Here is a 20869-nt window from a genome sequence, read left to right on the forward strand (position 1 = left end):
CCCCTGCTGCCTTTAATTTTTACCTGATATTTTCATTTTTTGGGTTTTTGGTCATGCTCTGTCACCTCGTTTGGCCACGGTTTGGTTTTAAATAAAGTTCTCTTCCTGCCTGTCATCCGTTCTGCAGGTGGGGAAAGAGACAGTTCAGACCACAGAAGACCAGATAATGAAGAGAGACATGCCGCCGGCTTTCATTAAGTAAGTAGACTGCTTAGCTCCTCTGTGACACCTCCTGCTCATTGGCACAGACTCGTCATGTGACCCCGCCTTGGCCTAATAACATCTAGCCGAGTTTATTCAGTGAGTGTTGCCCTGTGTGTGTGTGTGTGTGTGTGTGTGTGTGTATTTGTGTGTGAGAGAGAGAGACAGACATTCTGCAGATGCACATGGTGGTTTCTGGCTTTTTCAAAGTTAGCCAAGACTCTGCATGCCAGTACCTGGTTTCTTCAATGGGTAACTCCAACCAAAAATCATTGTTGGTTCTTACTTGAAGAATAATTGATGTATCTCACTTTTCATGTGTCATATATAAATAGGGTCATGATTTCTTAATTTCTTTTTTAAACCTATTTAACCTTCCTCCACCACGAAGAGGTTGATAACAGACTTGTTAAGCCATCAGCCCATTACCGAGCCTTTATCATCATAACAAATCATTGAGATGCCACAGGGATGTTCAGTCGTATCTGAGCAGGGGTGGTGTTGGGGAAAGCAGAACTAAAACATCTGATTCAACTAATCGTGGTTTTCAGGCAATACCTTGATGAGTTTCATAAGGTGTTTAATTGAACTTTAATTTAGTGCCTGCTTGTACTCAACCAATAAAAGATGTCATTGCATGTCGTGCGTTCACTGAATGATATATTTACTGTATAAACGGCGGGGTCTTTGAATGGGCCTGATGCAGTTCACTTTTAGCTGCACTGCCGATGGGATTGTTCAGTAAATGATCTTAAGCCTGAAAATAGACATTTTTACCATCAAACCTCGGATTGATGGTAGATAGTGATTTTATGAAAATTTTTTGATATTTTTTTTTCTTGAAGGTCTGCCCTGCAAGTTAGTGTCTTTGATTGTAATACAGTGATCTTTAGTGATTATCCCACAAAACCTCAAATTGATTTAGTATGACCGCTTGATACTCATGGAAACTGTAGCTTGTAGAGGCCCTGGATTCACAGCACTGCATCTTTAATCAAAGTGCCTTGAGCACTTTTTCCTGAGCTTTCATTTGACTGCACATTGACAGTAAACAGTCTACCACGATGCATGTAAACACAGACCTCTCACCTACCACTGCTGTGAAGCTGCTTGTCATGAGTGGCCCTGATGATTTCAAAGGGCTGTAGGTCGAAGCATCTTTTTTTAGTAGATGAAATACATAATTAATAAGTGCAGATGGAGTCTGTGAGCATGTCCCCCTGAGCCTCATACACTGGAGCCTATAAGAATGAAGGGATGTTAACAGGTAGAAATGAGAAATTGAAAATGGAAGATGTTTTTTATATTTGTATATTGTATGTACTGAATGTGTGTGCGCGCTAGTGTGTGTGTGTGCGCATGTGTGTGCGTGCATGTGCGTGCGTGCATGTGCGTGTCTATGAGTGTGTGTGTGTGCACGCATGTGTGTGTGTGTGTGTGTGTGTGTTGAGTGTGGTGGGATTATAGGAGCCTCAACAGTGACTATGTTATTGTGTTGTATAACTTCACCTCCGGGTAAGAGAGAGGTGTGAAGTAGCTGTGATAGATTATTCCAGCACATATTACTAACAGCACACAGACTCTATTCTCGGCTGTCGGCCACCTCTTGTATGCAAATCACTGCAGATTCTGCTACTGTCAGGAATAAATCAGCATTCACTCAGCGTTGTCAACCTAGAATTTCAGAGTCGACGTGAATCAGAGTCGACGTCTTGTTTGATAGCGCTTTATTGCATGCCCCTGAATAATGTGTCAGAGATGTTCACAATTTTTGATGTTCAATAGATAAAACAGAATTTACTGTACTAAGATGGTGAATGAGAAAAGTTTGTTGCATGGAGTGAATTCAAGAAGGTTACCTATACTATGAGGTGGCTTTTTAAACTGACGAGGAAGAGTGGGGGGGGAGGGGGAGAGAGAAAGCGATGTCTCAGTTAACCCTTTAAGATGTAAGATCACAAATATGAGATTAGAATGTTCTTAACTGAACATTCTAATGCAGATGTAACAATCAGTACTGGTAATTCAAAGCAGTGGAGTTCTTGAGCACTGTCTTAGAATTTCAAAAAGCCTACTCTTCAAAGGATTATGGGATACGTCTGATACCTAGCTGTTCCTCCTGTGACAGAGTTCATAAATCTACTGCCGTTAGCAAATAGACCGCAGCTGAATCCTAATGATGGCATCACTGTTTCATAGATAGCTCAGATAGTAGTAGTCATAGTAGCAGTAGTCGCCTGTGGAGGCAGTTTGGGTAGTGTTTGATGTCACAGCTCAAGAACTTGTTAATTACCTTCCTGAAAATAGATGTTCTAATTGGCTGTTGCTCTTTAATTAAATTTATTTAATTAACAGCTGCATGGGGCTGTTTGAGAGGTTGGCAGAGATATAGTTTCTCTCATGAAGGTAGCATGTCAAAGCATTTGAATCGTTGGCTTCATCATTACTGAACATTTCGATTTCACACTCATCGAAAACATGAGTGAAATATTGTTAACGGAGAATAGAGTTGGATAGACCTTCTTGTGATCATCTGTACACCTCTGCACTCACATGGTTCGACCAATGAAAGCTTGTTATATAGTAATGATGATATGTATAGGACTGTTCATGCAGATGTAGTCCAACATCATTGACAAAAAGGTGATTAAAAATAGAAAAGTAAGACAGAATAGAAAACCGGAAAAAGAGATGCCTTTAGAAATTTCAGTGAGATAACTACAGTGATTTAGTACAATAAATAAAGTAATCTTTTCCTGGGTTACAGTGACATAATCTTTCCATGGAAATAAATAGAGCTTCCTTGTTAGACTAGGACTCAATATTTCTTTTTCTGGCCTGCATTCAGACGCTATTTGTTATACATTCAGACCCAACTTTTGCCTGTGTTCATTCAACAGTTGTCTTTAATGTTAATGCAAGCCTTACGTTCTTTCTTCACAAAGTTTTGTGCCTTAGTTTTTGTGATTGAAGTTGTTTGTTGAAGAGAACAGTAGTGAGTTTTGCTTTTAACTGTGAGTCAAAGTTAAGGGACAAATGTTGAGCGAATTCGAAATGCAGTATTTTCTTCACACAGTTTGGTGAGTTAAGCTGTGACAAATACTAACTCGCCAAACTGTGTTTGTAAAACCGAAAAAAAAGCACATTTGGGTTTGTTTGCAAGTCGGAGTTTAGGACAAGTGTTGATTTGCTCCAGGCTGGACAGTGACGCGTGAACTTATCGGCTCCTCGAGAGAGGAGCTTTATTCCACACATCCATCCAAAATGTCTGTGTGAATGCTAGCAGCACTGTTCCACAATCCTGGCCAAGGCACCCCCCTTGCCGGGGTGCTGCATGAGTACACATATAGTCACCAAAAATACCAGTGCTTCATAGTGTGGGGCAGGGGTGTCCCATCATAACCAAAAAGGGCCAGTGTGGATGTAGATTTTTTTTAGCTCTAGGAATAAGAGGTGCAGATGGGATTTCTGTTTTTTTTTCCAGCAGAAGTTCTTGTTCTCTGTGCACTGGCCTGGTACTGACACATACTGCTGCGCTCACCTTGCCAGCGCTGGCTGTGGGTTTGAATCCTGCTAGGCGACGCGTGATTGGTCACAGCTTGACTGGGAGGGGCTAACCCTGCAGGGTTTCCTCCTTCTGGTGGAGTGTGAAAGGGACTCCTGGTGGATTGAGAGCCTGTGCTCTGCCTGCGTAAGCAGCGCAGTTTCCCTGACACAGTGACTGCGCAGCTCGGCAGGTGGACTGCAGAGTGAAAACAAGCACAGGCCTGCAGCATGTGTCCCGCTGGGAGATGCTCGTGCAAGCTTGCACCCTCCCAAAGTTGACATGACATGACAATTGAGGATGTCACGGCAACTTCACAGGCCCACCAAATACCAGCTAGGCTCCCAAGTCCAAATCTGGCTCTGGTTTTCTTTTCTCCCTGGTAATCAGCTGTGGTAATCAGTTAGTGCTAGTGATTGGCCAGGCTTTCCTCACACCTGACTCCTTGGGTGAAGGGAGGGTGGAAAACCAGCAGTTTTCAGCCCTCGAGAACTGTGATTTGAGTAACGGGGATCTTGGCATTCTGAATCAGCGGAACAATATAAAACATCAGGAGATGGATGGATGTGGAAAAAAAGTACAAGCTGTCCTCTGCTGATCTTACATGCTCACAAACGAGGGGGAGTGAGAGAGTGGGCGGGTAATGGAGGGAGGGGGATGTTTTAAAAAGCAATGAAAGGAGACAAATCCTGCAGGGTGACACATTTGGCACCGTGAACACACTCCATGTCTCCACCATCAATCACTGGCCACGTGCCTGCGTGGGGAATGTGGCTATTTATATCACCCGAGGGGCTCCCTGGAGCACGATTCGGGGGACTCAGGGGGCCTGAATTCGCAGACACGCCCTCGTAGAGCGCAGTGTCCGACAGACGCCGCTCTGTGACTGCGTGAATTGCCTTTTCCCCCCCCAGACAATCGAGCGCTGCTAGCACAGCCCGCTAGCACGGCTAGGTGGGAGGGAGCGTACGCATGTGCTTCCGTGATCTACAACGCTTCCAGGCGAGCAGGAAAAAAAAGCAGATAATGTTCCGGAAAAGCGAGAGGAGGTTTGGGGGCGTGGAGAACCGTGGTGAGAGAGTGGGACCTTGGTCAGGGGAGGGCCTGTTTTTCGGCCCTTGAGGGTAACCCATTTCATTGTGGCCCTGCAGGGCTGACCCCAAAAGTTTTCCCTGTGACTGACATGCTAGGCTTATACCAGTTATACTGCTATAAGCCTGGCAAAAGCAGCACAGTTCAGAGCTGTTAACCTGTCTTGTGAAGGCTATGATACATATTATCCTCAGAGTTTTATTCCATTTGCTTATCTCCATCCTTCTTGCAGGCAATATAGATTAGCCTGTCATATTTTTGTATATTATTAGTGACAGGTCTTGCTTTGAAATACATAACCCATAAAATTCCCACAAAGCACAGAGAATTTTAGAATGAACATTTATTTTCACCAAAATTCTAAACAAAATTCTTCATTCATATAATTCCATGTTGTGGTTTGTGGCAAGATTTTGAAAATGCTCAGGGATCTGAAGGGGTGTTTCCAAATGTAACCAGCATGTAAAGAGTTAAAATATGTTTGTGCGTGGTGTGTTTTATGCGACTGGCCCCAAGGTGTGCAGGTTACTCTGTGTTCGTAATGACCAGGTAAGCGTGCGTTTGACCGGACGGTCCCATTGCTGAGTGAGTTAGAGATGTTAAGTTCTCACTGCCCTGCCTCCCGTCACCCCCACACAGGGTGGAGAACGCCTGTGCCAAACTGGTCCAGGCGGCTCAGATGCTGAAAGCCGACCCCTACTCCGTCCCCGCCCGCGATTACCTCATCGACGGCTCCCGTGGGATCCTGTCCGGAACCTCCGACCTGCTCCTGACGTTCGACGAGGCTGAGGTAGGGCGGGGTGGGGCGGGGCAGGGTGGGGCGGGGCGGGGCAGGGCAGGGCGGGGCGGGGCACCAGTAATAGGCGCTGACACGTTCTTGCCAGATGAGTGACAACAGACCTGTGCGTGTATGTGGACAGCGATGAACTTGCTATCCAAATTACAAAGAGCAGCTTTGTCTAGCAGTTTTAAAATATCACAGTCACTCAAACAGTGTAATCGTATTGTAATTGTATTGCATTATAATATACAAGGTACAGCATACGTAAACGCCTGTGATATATATATTTTTTTTAGATAATAATGCCTTCCAGGTCAGTTATACGACTGCTTGGTAGAAAGCACTGACTCGTGTACAAAATCTTTCGGTCATCGCAGACGCTTTCCAGACTATTCTAAGCAGATGGTGGGCGACTGCTCTCTGATAGGGGCCCTTTCCCAGTGGCCAACGAAGGGACAGATGGGCAGGGCGGGATCGGGCGTGGGGCGTGTTCATTGTTCGGGGGTAATGGTGGTTTTTAATTGAGTGAATGAAATGAAACATTATGGCAGCAGTGGAGTGGAGTGGAGTCCCCCGCCCCAACCCTGTTCCCTCTTGGCGTGGCAAAGTCGAATCAGGCACTTCATCTAGTCACAAGACCCCCCAGTCACATGACGGAAGACACACACAAACAGACATGCACACGTGTACACTCGCGCGCACACACACACACACACATACACAGCAAACCACATGCAAAGCACCAACACATGCATGCACATGTACACACACACACACACACAGTGACTCAATGGGCTTTCCGTCTAGCCTGTGCCGCCAGTGCTGTCCTCTGCTTAGAATCCTGAAAAGGTCACGGATACATCGTTAATACGTAATTTACAGCTAATGTCCTCTTAAAACGTGCTGCATTTAAATCACACTGCTCATAGTAAAGCAAGCATAAATCTCAATAATGTGAGTCCTTTAAAAAGATGTGCATGGAAATACTCTGAAAGTTTTGGGTGATTGACAGTTGGACCAGCCGGCTTATCCGTTTCAGGTGATTGACAGTAGGACTTCTAAAAATTGGACCAGCTGGCTAATCAGTTGTCGGTGTTTGTTATGCTCCCATGTGTGAAATTGTGTTCCGTGTTGTCTGGCGACGTGCAGGTCCGCAAAATCATCCGGGTGTGCAAAGGCATAATGGAATACCTGACCGTGGCTGAGGTTGTGGAAACGATGGAGGACTTGATCACATACACCAAGAACCTGGGGCCAGGTGCGGTTCGTCCCTGTCCCACGTGCTTCAGAACATTTGTACCATGTATTGAACCAATCACAGTAAATGAAACAAAGCTTTTATTACTATCAATGTATTGTATATGAAAAGATACACGTGTACGCCAGAGAAGTACGCTTCTGTAAATAAGTAATACTCTTTTGCTTTTAAAAAATTTAGCATGTTCATTTTTGTTGGTGCTACACCTTGCTTCTCTGTTTGCAGCAAAGTAAAGGGCAACCAATCAAATTAGTGTCGGACTAATCAGTGTTCGATCATTTTTACTTTCTTATGCCCCTAAGTGACATCCTGGATAACATAGTTATGTATGTACTCGCACTGCAAGGTTACCACATTAATACTGAGCCAGACAATCTTTTTCTAGATTAATTCAGCCCATTAACTTCACAAGATGCCAGGGAACCATCAGGCCCTTTTTTTTTTCTCCTCAGGAATGACGAAAATGGCCAAGATGATTGACGAGCGGCAGCAGGAGCTGACGCACCAGGAGCACCGGGTGATGCTGGTCACCTCCATGAACACGGTCAAGGAGCTGCTGCCCGTGCTCATATCAGGTACCCAGGGGGCTGCAGACACTGCGTGCTCCAGAGCCACTTCCAGGGATGCGGTTGATATGGCAACGGTGATGATTGTAGTTATTAAGTTATCGGCTCCAGCCAGATCTTCGAGATTCACAGCTTCTTTTCTGCGGTGGCTTGGACCGTTACAAAGTGGCGGGTATATAAAAAGGGTGCATTATATGTGACTGTGAAAAAATGCCATAATCGTGGCGTGAATTAAAGGACGCCTGTAATGTGAGATGAAGTGAAGGATGACAGGGTGGCCATTATATAAAAGCGGCTCACGGATGTTTGCCGGCTTTCCACAGTCTTTTAAAAACCTTTAAAACCCTTGAAAATATGCTCATCACGCGTGAGTCATGGGAAGTGATAAGATGTCCCAGTGTCCTTGAAAAGTGAGGGGAAGATTGGCAAAGAGAAGTGTTTACAGTGAGGGAATGCATCCGTCCTCATTAGTGTGATGCTGCTTATTCCCAAATCTTGCAATATCGGTGTAATGCACAATGCTCCCTGACTGAATAGTTCATTGGTTTATGCATTATTGCCACGGCCAAAACGAATTGGCCACTGGAGAGTGAAGTGTATCTCTGTTAACGCAAAATACACCGGTCTCTCCGGCGTTTTTACGACTTTCGTTCCCCGCTCTTTTCTCGCCCCCAGCCGTCAAGATATTCGTGACGACGAAGAGCACGAAGAGCCACGGCGTGGAGGAGTCGCTGAAGAACCGCAACTTCACCTTCGACAAGATGAGCGCCGAGATCAGCGAGATCATCAGAGTCCTGCAGCTGACCTCCTGGGACGAGGACGCCTGGGCCAACAAAGTACGTCCGTCCGTCCGTCCGTCCGTCCGTCCGTCCGTCCGTCTCCCCGCTCCCTCGGTCCGTCTGTCCTTTTCTCTCCGGTCTGAGGGAAGTAGAAACCTTGACCCGGTCATCGGTCAGCAAGCCAACTCATCATGCCCTTGGGCTCCAGCAGATAAGTCTTTGGTGCCAGTAGAGGATTGTGATAAAGCCACAGTAGAGGTTGTGTAGCCTACTGGCCAATTGCAGCCCAGTTAATGAATAAATCTTGCCCTGTTGTGTTTTTTTCATTTATCCTTGTTAATCTGTTTTTGCATTTGTTGACATACAACAGTAGAAAGTAAACATAGCACCTTAATTGAAGTGAAAAATGTTTAATTGCTTATTTTATTCTTTCATATTTTAACTTTTTTTTTAAAGCTATATGTCACTATGCTTAATCAGGCTATAGTTCAATTTGAGTTAAATTCTGTTGTTGCGGCCAACATTTGTGCTCACTGGTTTAGTCACAAAGACTAAGGCCGAAAGATTTCGAGTGTTTCTGGGTCAATGTTTGGGTTACAGGGCCCTTGTGATGTGCTATGCATTTCACGTCTTACCCACAATGCTTTGCTGCAGTACTCAGCAAAACATTATTAGGAATCTTCTCACTGCTATTTTTGTACTGTTAAGGAATGGTTTTACTGTACTGTTTCATGGTAGTGGGTTGTGATTCTTATTATTAGCTTTAGGCTTTTAGCTATTTTCAGTAAAAGATTTGTCTGTGAGTAATTATTTTGTTAGTTTATTTGATTGATCCTGGAGCAAGCATCCTCAACACATACTGTATGAAATGTTCAGTGTTAAACCAAACGTGGCAGATCCATTTAATTAGCAGCTTATATGAGCCTGGGACTCATTTTTGCTCTCAGTGGTGATTTTATGCATTATAGTTGGTTGTGTACGCATGTTAAGCTACTTGATAATCTCCCAATTTCTACTTTGCATATCTATCCGTACACATCCTGCTTTGCATGCACCTTCCATGTCACTCCCCCCTTGAAGTTCCTCTAATGTAGCCCGTGTTTTTCCCTTCCTCCACTTTTCCGTTTGCCCGGTTGCTATAACTGGTTTATTTTTGTTCTTCCTCCTCCTCCTCCTCCTCCTCCTTCACCGTTCTTTTCTCCCCTGTAGAAGGTAAGCCTGCCTGCTCCCCTGCGCGCCGCAGCATGTGTGCTAGTTGTGTGTGCTTCTGTGTGCCGTCGCTGATGTAGCACTCGGGTCTGAGCATCTCGTGCTGTGGTTAGCGTAACACTCAGGTTTTTGCCTGGCATGCTACCGCTAGCTTAGCACGTGGGTTTGTGCCTGGTGTGCTACCGCTAGTGTAGCGCGTGGGTCTGTGCCTGATGTGCTACCGCTAGCTTAGCGTGCAGGTCCGTGCCTGGCGTGCTACCGCTAGCTTAGCGTGCGGGTCCGTGCCTGGTGTGCTACCGCTAGCTTAGCGTGCGGGTTTGTGCCTGGCGTGCTACCATTTGCATAGCACTCTGTGCCTCATGGGCACGTAGCAGCGCTCCTGTTGCACAGGGGATACCACATCTACATCAGCCATGCAGTGGTATTCTGGGAAATACGGCCACCTTCACTACTAAAAAATATGTTTATCCTATTGCCTATTTGTACTTCTTTGCACGTCGCAATTCCTTTCTCCCACAGTAGGCCACAACTTAACAGGTATCTGAATACAAAAAGCTGACGACATTTTATTTCTTAATGTAAACCAACAGATTAACCTTAAACTGTGTTCAGTATAGTGCTCAAGGATACGGAACACACCAAGTCATTTTCTTTGAGCAGATTATTAAAATTTTGAGTGTAAGATTTAGTTACTGGGCTTGTCTGAACAGCATTAAGCTAATGTTCAGCATTTAAATGTAAAGTACCTAGTTTGTTTCAGAAGAGTTGTAGATGTTCAGATTTATGTGGCTGCCTGTGGTGGGAGGGGTGACCTGACAAAGCTGTTAAGAGTTGTGTTTTTGGAATGTTTTTTTCAAAATTCTAATTCAGCGTTCTAGAACTCCATTACTTACAGTCACCAGCAGAGATTGTTACATCAGCATTAGAATGTTCAGATAAGAACCTTCTAACTGCGTTGTTTGTGGGCGGGACCGGGCTTTCTATCTGGGCCCTTGCTGTATACACCAGTGCCGTGGAAACGGGACATCATCTTTTCTTTCACGGTCGAGCACCATCAATGCTGTGATATGCCTGTCTCCATGCCCCTGACCACCCCCCCCCGCCCCATCACTAATCACCACGGAAACCAGCATCATTGTGTGTCGTGGTGTGGTGTGGCGTTGGCTTACTAGTAGACCAGTGCTATCTGTGTTCTCCCAACCTCCCCCTGGCGGGCTACTCTGTTGGATGATGTCATCTCTTTGGCAGAGAGTTGAGCCTCCACGTGTTTCCAGCATGGCCCTCGTCTGGACCTTTATTCGTAAAGGGTATCGGAGTAGGAGTGCTGATCTAGGAGCAGGTTTCCCTTGTCCATATCCCAACCTTAACCATTATGCGCTAAAAATCCCAAACTGATCCTGGATCAGCTCTGCGCTGCTCTGAGACTCTTTATGAATGTGGGCCCTGGTCTTTTCTGTGTGCTTTCTGGGTAGATGTTTGCTAGCCTGCTCACTGTTGAAATTCATGATAACATTTTTCCATTTATTTTATGTGTCGTTTTGATGAATCTCTGCCTTGAATGCTGCTGTCCGCTGTCCCCGTGCGTTCGCGCACCATATTCAGAGAGCAGCTGTCAGAAATGTCACGAGCTTGTCTTACGATTGTTATTTAAAACACATCTCCGATTCTGAGCCCGACATTGATTTGAACCTCGCTGAACAAGTCTTAAGTGTTTTTTGAAAACGAACCCCGGGGATCGGTTTTAGTTGGATCAGGCGCGGCGTGTGAAGGAAACGGCACTTGCTCACAGCGGGTTGATTTATAAATGCCAACCAAGCTCTTTCCCTGAGTTTTTATGCTCTCCTAGATCAACCCTAAGTGCCATCTAATTGAACTCGAACGATCCTCTGGTGGCTCCTTGCCCGTTTGTTGACAGGTGGATTTATGAGGTCACCCAATAGAGCCTCCTTCCATAGACATTATCTCCGTGCGAGAGAATCCACTTACCGGCCATGAATAATGGAGGAGCCACTACTCGTGAATGTTTAGCGTTGCCAGTTGCACACGACTCACACCAGTGCGTTCTTGGAAAAAAGCACTGATACACAAGTAATGCTGTGGTTAAAATTGTACTAGTGGAGCTTCATCAAACTTGTTAATCGAAGCATGTTCACATTAGTTTGATATACAGCTATATGTAAATATTTTGGGGACCCCCGGTGAAAGCATATGTTACATTAAACCTCTAAGAGAACTGAAGCAGATGTTCAGTGAGACATCTTTCTGCAAATTAACCAAAGTGAAAATGGTATGTGCAAATGGTTGGACACCATAATATGAGTAAGCTGTACAAGTATAATGAAAGTCATCTAAGTTTACTTGATTGGCCCTGGAGTCAGTGTCCTCAGGCAGTGATATGCTGATGTAGAACCAGGTGCAATGGCCAGATGACAACAAAATGGAGGGTTTTTTTTGGCCACACACACCAGTGGTGGGTTTTGCATTGGAAGCAGGACACGTATGTTGAAAAGATCATTATGCCTGTGGTGAAATACGGAGGTGTGTCTTCGATGTTTTTGTGTTGTTTTGCATTTACGGTTCCTGGGGCTTTTGTTAAGGGAAATGGAATCATGAATTCCTGCAACTGCCAACCTGGCATCTCCCTGCCTAGAAGCTCAAACTTTGATGCAAAAGGGTGTTTGAGGAAGATGATAATTCCAGGCATGACTCAAAATAAACCAGAAAGTACTTGCTGTCTTCGGAAATCTGTAGATCTCAAACATGCAGTGCATGCAAGGATACAGTACCTAAGTATATTTTAAATAGAATTTTCTGCAGTATATTTCACAGCCATGTATTTATTAATTGCAAATCTGTAAGTGGCAACAGTTTGTATATTTGTCCAAACATTGTAAAGTGTTATAATATCTACTCTGATATTGACAATATAGTTTATTTCAATATGTTGAATTATTCCATTTCCGTAATGGATGGATGAAACTGAAACCCAAACAAATCACAAGAATTTTCAGGAAGTCCGGCTTTAAGGTGGTCCGTGCTCCGTAAATATTATTTTTATGACCTCTGTATTTTCCATCCAGTGCAGAAAGCAGTGCAGTGCAGCTAGGCCGTCGCTTCCTGATATGAGCGGGGAGAACAATGCTACGCTGTGTTCAAAAAGGACGGTTCCGCGGCCGAATTTGCCTTTTTAATCTCAGGACTCCTCGCGGTGAGCGCGGTCTCGCGTTGAGTTAAAAAACCCGGCCTTCCCGCGCCTGTGTGAGTCACCGGCTCTGCCGTGTTCGCGGTTTAGTCGCCGTCCGGACGATGCTCGCGTTCGACGGCCGCTTCTGTCGTAACATGAAAGACCTCGGCACACTCTCTGTAGAGTCGGAGGCAGCGTGGGATTTGCGGTTTGAATATTAATGAGATTTCGCCGCTGACCGGCCACGGCGGGCTGCCCACGGACTGCCTTTAGATGGCAGTGGGTTTCAATAGCAGTTATATGGGAACATGTAACTTTCTGCGGTAATAGAATACCATCATACCATTACACGAGCAGTGCTGAAAAACCGTTTTTATCCTAAGGCTCATGCAGGGAAATGGTGCTTCCAGTGATTTTAGTGAGTCGCTGTCCATACTTACTGTATGTTCGGTGCCTGGTTGTAAACAGGGGCCCTGTATGGATGCTTTGAAGCCCCCCCCCCCCCCCGCCAGCATCGACAGAGGACTGAAGGTTAAAGCCGAGGTTGGTATTGTGCTGAATCTTTCAGTCACGCGCTCTAGTGGGTGGTTTTCCTCTGCCGGCCCGCTCTGAGTGGGCGGCAGCGCTGCTCTGCCAGCGGCTTATTATCCGGCTAAAAACGGAAACCTGTTTCGTGGGGGTCTCCTCCGTGCCCCCCTGCCTGGAACGTGACTGTGGGAGATACACCGTGGGCGTCTTTTCCTGTTCCGTTAGCCTGGTGTTCTGGTCTGCTCGTCTCCGACCGGCACTGACTGCTGCTATATTTCAGCGATGTTCAGCCGTTGTTTAAGACAGTGCATGTGGACTAGTGTCTGTGACAGTATTTGACAAACTGGTGCCACATTTTTTGCTATCCCAATAACACGTTAATGTGCATTTGCACAGCAATGTGTATGGAACATGGAAACATAAGTCCTACTCACATTCCAAATGAAGGGTGAATAGCACTTTGATTGAGCAGAAGCTGCAGTTTCCTCATCCTGACAGATGGTTACAGTAGTGAGGGCATGAGGACTGTATTGCTTTACTACCTGTGGGCAGGTATGATTGGAGGATGGCCAGGTGGGCGGTCCTCAAATCCTGCCTTTCCGGTCACCTGTATGGGCTTTGTGGGCTTTTTTTCCGTTCGTCTTAGATCGTCAAGGTGAACGAAAAAAATCAAGCCCTGCTTTTACATGGTAATCTTGCCATATCACAACAGACCTGTAGGACATGCATGTGTGTGCAGGCAGAGGAATTAACAGCCACACGAGGGGTTTCTCCTTTCCACAAAAGAGGTACACATTGAAAACCTACAACAATGGAAAGATGTTGTGATGCCTGTTGATGAGCCTGGTTGCTCTGTCTTCACCACAGAGTCACTTGGCAGATGGAAGTCCTTCCCCTCTGCCGACGAGGATCACGTGACATTTTGGGCCGCAGAGCTTCTTAGGAATGCTTAGAACGGCGTCTTTTCCGTCTCACTTTGCCTGCAACTATCCGAACGGAGTGAAAAATAATCTCTCCACGTATCTGATATCTTAATTTACAGCATCCAAAAAATCTCTCTCTGTGTGTCAGGTTTGTGCGCTTTGTGTGTTTTTGCACTGTACGTATCCCGTGTGATTGGGCTTTCTTCTCTGCCGAAGGACATGGAAGCCATGAGGAGAGCTTTAGCGATCATCGAGTCTAAGATGAACCTGGCGAAAGGCTGGCTCCGAGACCCCAACGGCCTGCCAGGTGACGCTCGCACTACTCCTTTACAATGACACACGCAGTGAGAGGTTTGCAGAAACAGAAGTTCTTTGGTCGGTACTGATCGAGAATCATATGTGAAATTTACCCTTCCAGCATGGAGCTGCTCTGGGTCTGTATAATGATCCGTGTGTCGGCCTACTTGTATGTGTTTACATGCTGCCATTTCATCCAGTGACTTGCACAGCTTATATAAACAATGTTTTGTTTTTTTTTTTTTTTTTTGTTACGTAAAATCCATTTTGGGTATTTTTAGTAATTCAGATGAAATACCTCGCTGAAGTGCCTCACTGGGGAATTAAGTGCACGGTCACAAAAGCAGCTCCTCAGCCGTTATGTCACTGCTTGCTTAATGCATTACTGGCATTTAGCAGGCGCTCCTACCCAGAGCGAATTACACAACATGTCTTTTTATTTTTTACTTTCACATATGCATCTGTAAAATACATGTTTTACATATCAGGTTTTAGTGACCTTGCTCATGGGTACAACGGCAGTGTTGTACCTGGTAACATGCAACCTTTTGGTTGCAAGCCCAGTTTCCACCACCCCTTTGTGCTACACTGCCTCCCCCCCTCCGTACCCCACCCCCCCCCCACTCTGTGCTGATGCTGTGCGGGCGCTCTGGTTGCCAGGGGACGCTGGGGAGCAGGCGGTGCGGGTGATCCTGGACGAGGCGGGGAAGGTCGGGGAGCTGTGCGCGGGGAAGGAGCGCAGGGAGATCCTGGGCGCGGTCAAAGCCCTGGGGCTGATCTGCGACCAGGTGTGCGACCTGCGCGCCAGGTACGGCTAGGAGCTAGCGCCCGCCCAGCACTCACATCTCAGGGGAGACACCCGTCTGCCCAGCTCTTACACCTCAGGGACCACACCCACCCACCCAACACTTCCACCTCAGGGACCACACCCACCCACCCAACACTTCCACCTCAGGTACCACACCCACCCACCCAACACTTCCACCTCAGGCAATGAGTTGAAAAACTTTTATTGATTATTTGTTTGTGCATATATATTTTTGGGATATTGCAGCAAGTTATTGCCTCTGTACTGTGTATTATTGTTGTGTAATGTGTAGTAAATGTTGGGTGTCCTCTGTCTCTCAGGGGCCAGGGGCCCACGCCGGTGGCGATGCAGAAGGGCCAGCAGGTGGCGGGGGGGCTGGACATCCTGACGGGGAAGGTGGAGAACGCGGCTCGTAAGCTGGAGGCCATGACAAATGCCAAGCAGGCTATTGCCAAGAGGATCGACGCTGCACAGGTGAGCCGTCAACCCCAAAAACACAGTGAGTTGTGGTGTGTGTCGCTGTGGGTCATGTGTCATTGTGGGTCATGTGACATGCCAGTGTAGGACATGTGACACTGGGGGTCATGTGACGTGTGTGTCACTGTGGGTCATGTGACGTGTGTGTCGCTGTGCGTCGTGTCACGGTGGGTCATGTGACGTGCGTATCTGTGGGTCATGTGACGCGTGTGTCGCCACAGAGCTGGCTGGCGGACCCTAACGGCGGCCCGGAGGGGGAGGAGAACATCCGCGCTCTCCTGGCAGAGGCCAAGCGCATAGCCGATCTGTGCGAGGACCCCAAGGAGAGGGACGACATCCTGCGCTCCATCGCCGAGATCGCCATGCTCACCGCCAAGCTGGTCGAGCTCCGGAGACAGTACGCCGCCCGGCCCCGCCCCCGCCCCTCGCACCCGTGACCCCCTGCATGGCTGCTCATTATTATCCCTCAATAACATGTCAGCATTTCAGAAATATCTGCTCTGTGATTCTGATAACGCTGCAGCACCTTATTTGGTTTAGTGCCGATTTACACAGTGATTCCAAACATGTCGCAGTGCCGTGGGAACCGATGTATCACCAACCCCCCCACCCAAAACTTGTCACCTAATTTACAAGCATATTAGTGACCCATTAGAAGCTGTGCTCAGTGCTGATTGTGCTCGAATGTGTGATTACACTTTTCTCCATGAATGCTTTTTCAATTAGTTCATAGGATAACGGTCCAAAAACTGCGTGGTATGGAGAAAATCTCCATCTCTTCCCCAATTGCCTGTGGTTTTTCGGGTTTTTTGATTCCCCCAGGAAAACACACTCTATTCAACACTATTTTAAAAAATGTTCTGTGACTAATACATTTTGGCTGATATGGCAACACTTGCTTAAATCTGGTTGATGTGATCTCCCAGTCTTACAATGTGATTTATCATAGGTTAAAGGGAAACTCTGCCCCAATCTGGCACTTTTATTGCTATAATGGTAAAGGGGAACTCTTCCCCAATCTGGTACTTTTATTCCTATAATGGTAAAGGGGAACTCTGCCCCAATCTGGCACTTTTATTCCTATAATGGTAAAGGGGAACTCTGCCCCAATCTGGCACTTTTATTCCTATAATGGTAAAGGGGAACTCTGCTCCAATCTGGCACTATTATTCCTATAATGGTAAAGAGGAACTCTGCTCCAATCTGACATTTGTTTCCCGCAGGGGTAAAGGGGACACTCCCGAGGCCAGGGCCTTGGCTAAGCACATCGGCGCGGCGCTGCAGAACCTGCAGTCCAAGGTCAACAGGGCGGTGGCCAACAGCAGACCCGCCAAAGCCGCCATTAACCTGGAGGGCAAGATGGAGCAGGCGCTGCGCTGGATTGAGAACCCGAGCGTGGATGACCGCGGCGTGGGTCAGTCTGCTAACCGCCTCCCAGCTCACTACGCGACTGTCAGTACCTCCGAGTAATCACTTATCAAGACTTTAAACTTGGAGACTGCCCACACAATACAGTATATACATGACCTCACCCTTTTGTTCCACAGCTGTGAAAACCTGTCCTTACTGATAAACGCAAGGAGTGGACTCAAAATGTAAATACCGCTGTGAGGTCACTTAATAGAATGTTTTGCCACCATGTGTGGCTAGTATAGCCTGTATGTGCCATGGCATAGAGTCTACTGTTGTCTGGCAGTCTACAGTATATGACATCACACTTACACAAAAAAGTCAATCAGTTTGTGCTTAGTTTTGGAATTCATGTTTAGTTTTGGAAGTGGAAAATCGTCATAGAATTTTCCACATTAAAATGTAATGTATGGTGATGTGTCATGCTCTAAATTTTTATCAATTACATTTTAATTGTGTATTGTGTATATTCATTTCAAATAAATACATATGTACACAAACAGGTACAGTACAGGCATGGTTAAGAAAAGAAGTGATGTAGTTAACCTTGCAGTGAATTACATTAGCCTACATTACGGGCATTTAGCAGACGCCCTTATCCTGACTGACTTACATGGCTTTTGCATTGTTTACATGGCACCTATTTATACGGCAGGATATATATGGAAACAGTTCAGGTTAAGTACCTTGCTCCAGGGCTCAACAGCAGTGTCCTACCTGGGAATAAAATCTGCAACCTTTTAGGTTAAAAACCCAGTTCCCTAACCCGTTATGTTACACTGCTGCATCCAGTGATTCCATATTTAACTCTGAATGCTGAGAGAGATGGATTTTCAGTTGTAGCTGCTGCTGTAACAGATGGAGTCTCAGCGTGAAGTGAAATTGCAGGCCGTTAGTACAGCTCTCTGCTCTGTTTGTTTTTGCTGAAGATTTTTTTTTTAAGGATTCCTGCAAACGTACGACCGAAATAGCTCATTTTTATTCACGGAGATTGCTTGCTCAATTATCTGCGATTGAATTTTATTTAGGAAGCGCATGAGAGGGTGACGTTTCCCCCCGCTGAGGCAATTGAAGAAGCAGTGAATGATTTGCAGTAGGAGTGCTTATTTTTCAGTGTTCAAGGAGAAAGAGCAATAAGACATTAACAAACACTGACTGAACGATCATTTCAAATAATAAAAAACCCACACGCACATTAATATTGCCTTTTTATGGCAGCAGTACCATTAGGAATGTATTTCAGAAAGAAATATTTGCCTGCTGTATGCAGTGTTAATGCCTCCCAGTGTGATACTTATGCATTAGCAGCATGAACAGCCAGAATATCCTGGACTGTGCCAGGGCAGGGGGCGTGGACAGTACATTATTGGCTGTAGAGGGCACATGATTGGCTGTAATGGGCACATGGTTGGCTGTAGTGAGTACATGATTGGCTAAAGAGTGTACATGATTGGCTGTAGTGAGCACATGATTGGCTGCAGAGTGCACATGATTGGCTTTAGAGGGAACATGATTGGCTGTAGAGGGCACATGATTGGCTGTAATGGGCACATGATTGGCTGCAGTGAGCACATGATTGGCTGCAGAGTGCACATGATTGGCTTTAGAGGGAACATGATTGGCTGCAGAGGGCACATGATTGGCTGCAGAGGGCAGCGATTCAGATGGGGGGATGTGTGTGCCCACCTGCACAAGCTGGGAGTGAATTGTCCTCCTCTGACTCAACTCTGCACTATTTTACCAAGTGGTCTGTGGAGTGAAAAGAATCAGGGTCTGGCATTAATAATGGATGCCACTTTCACAATACAGTTTCTTTTTTGGTGTCACTTAACACGAGAACCCCCAGAAACACTGAACTGTGAAGGAAGAGGACAAGGAATGGACGTGTGTCCTGCTGCATTGGCATGTTTATTGAAGCAAGGGCCTTACTCCCCCCATTCGCTGTGACCGTAGCTCCGTCCGCGTTTGTAAAAGAACTAAGCAGACATCGTGCTCGTGCTTCTAAACCTATAAATTGAAGCCCCTCTGGGGGAAGACGAGCTTATTTATACCTATTGATTGATCCTCCCCCTTATTTACAGCTTGATCAGCCACTTTTACAGCCGCGTCCAGGACAGGTTTAATGCAGATGCTTCGGTAATGGCCGCCTTCGGCCGCCGTTAATGAAAGAGAAGGGTAATTCGAGGCTATTAATATCCCCGGGACGACGCGGCGGGGGGATTGAATGACTGACTCATCCGTTTTGCGAGCGAGCGAGCCGCTCCCGGACGCCCGTAAAAAGCGCGCAAGCGGAGAGAAACAGAGAGCGCAGCGCTCGGGCGGTGGCCTCTTTCCGCTGGGCCTGACCTTGTGTGTACTGTGAACAGCGTGCTGGGCACACACCGGGGGAGACGCACTCAGCTGCGCCAGCCCGCTACTGGGTTTTTTGCAGTGTTTACTCCTGCCGCCTTCCCTGGCACACCCTCTCATTTCCTGTTTTTATGTTTTTTTTTTAATTCAATAATTAAAGGAAAACACATATTTTAAAGGATTTATAATATCATAGATCATATCGCCACATTTACATTACCTAGTACACCTGCTGTACACTTTGAACTGGTCCACTACAGCATATATATTAATATTATTTATTGATTTATTTACTAATTTTAAGTGGTGTCATATTTTGAAATACAGCTTGTGGCATTTAATACATCTAAATGATTTATTTATTTATTTAGACATATTTTAAAGTGATACATATTTTGAAGTGATACAATACCGCAGGTATGGGTTGTGGCCTACACTTGAACCGTGGCACAGCAGAGCATTCTGGGAAAGCCACGGGTGGCACTGACTCAGCCTGTTAGACTGAAGGCCAGCACATGCACGGCCTGCTGTGATTGGCTATTGAAAGCGAGCTGGGGGGGGTGTGCAGGTATCTGCAGTGATCTGCTCCGTGCCACGCGGCACCCCGCTGATATATGGGGGTGATTTCGGCAGCCGAGCGGGGAGAAGCGATGAATCATTGCCCACGGACGTCTGAGGCGGCTGCTCAAATGCCACCGAGCCTTTCTGTTCGAAAGAAGTGTGGATGAAAGGGCAGAAAATATATTTATTTCTAAGGCAGTATCGTATATTTATTTATTTGGCTCTTACCCAGAACACACACAAATACACACACACACCATTTCCTGGGAATGTACAGTACATCCACTTATATTATGTATTGCACTTGCTGTGTAAGACATGTATTACATTATGTTAGATAGCAGGGGCAGTGGAGAGCAATTGCTCGGCTGGTTGTCCCTGTTACTCAGCATAAACTGATTAATTAACCCTTTATCGGGTGGGATCACAAATAAGTGATTAGAATGTTCTCAATTGAACATTCTAAAGCTGATGTAACAATCACTACTGGTTATTGACAGCAATGGAGTTCTAGAACATTGACTTAGTATTTTGAAAAAAAAACACTCTGAGAAACCTGCTCTTCGAAGGGTCTACTCACTTTACTACACAGTTAACCCACCTGACCTGGTGTCACCAGTCTAAATTGGTGGGTGATTTTAAGGTGGAAGCAGCAGACCAGCAGACCTTGTGGCTCTTGTAAACCAGGCCTGGCCATTGCATAGCATGCACTGCACACATTCCATAGGTGTATATATATCACATGTATTTCACATACTGTCCACTTGAGCAGCTGTGCTTGTTGAGGTTACTCTGGTTTGTTTCGTTGATGGAGAGTAAGAACCACACAAGAAAAACTGACAGCCCTGTGGTCTGTTATCCCTTTGTAATGGGGTTAGTAGTGCAGCTGTAATGTGCTGAGC

At 46.1% G+C, this 20869-nt stretch overlaps 1 protein-coding gene and 1 long non-coding RNA gene across 7 annotated transcripts in view; one reads left to right on the forward strand and one right to left on the reverse strand.

The window, feature by feature from the left end:
- Positions 1-20869, forward strand: part of LOC135245316 (vinculin-like) — a 54505-nt gene that overhangs the window by 19232 nt on the left and 14404 nt on the right. For 3 of the 6 annotated variants that reach the window (XM_064318310.1, XM_064318313.1, XM_064318314.1), the window contains exons 2-11: positions 128-198; positions 5477-5627; positions 6768-6876; positions 7329-7451; positions 8118-8278; positions 14279-14372; positions 15023-15170; positions 15491-15644; positions 15869-16044; positions 16871-17061. In XM_064318310.1, the coding sequence (XP_064174380.1) occupies positions 128-198; positions 5477-5627; positions 6768-6876; positions 7329-7451; positions 8118-8278; positions 14279-14372; positions 15023-15170; positions 15491-15644; positions 15869-16044; positions 16871-17061 (1378 nt within the window). Of the gene's footprint in view, positions 1-127; positions 301-5476; positions 5628-6767; positions 6877-7328; positions 7452-8117; positions 8279-14278; positions 14373-15022; positions 15171-15490; positions 15645-15868; positions 16045-16870; positions 17062-20869 lie in introns of those variants that run through there. The other 3 variants (XM_064318311.1, XM_064318315.1, XM_064318316.1) reach the window with 2 other exon arrangements.
- LOC135245345 (uncharacterized) lies at positions 9385-9965 on the reverse strand. Its single transcript, XR_010327198.1, has 2 exons — positions 9828-9965; positions 9385-9786 (listed from the first exon to the last, which is right to left on the reverse strand). It is a non-coding gene; the product is annotated as an uncharacterized LOC135245345 (long non-coding RNA).

Source organism: Anguilla rostrata, chromosome 18 (genome assembly GCF_018555375.3).
Source record: "Anguilla rostrata isolate EN2019 chromosome 18, ASM1855537v3, whole genome shotgun sequence".
NCBI classification, from domain to species: Eukaryota; Metazoa; Chordata; class Actinopteri; order Anguilliformes; family Anguillidae; genus Anguilla; species Anguilla rostrata.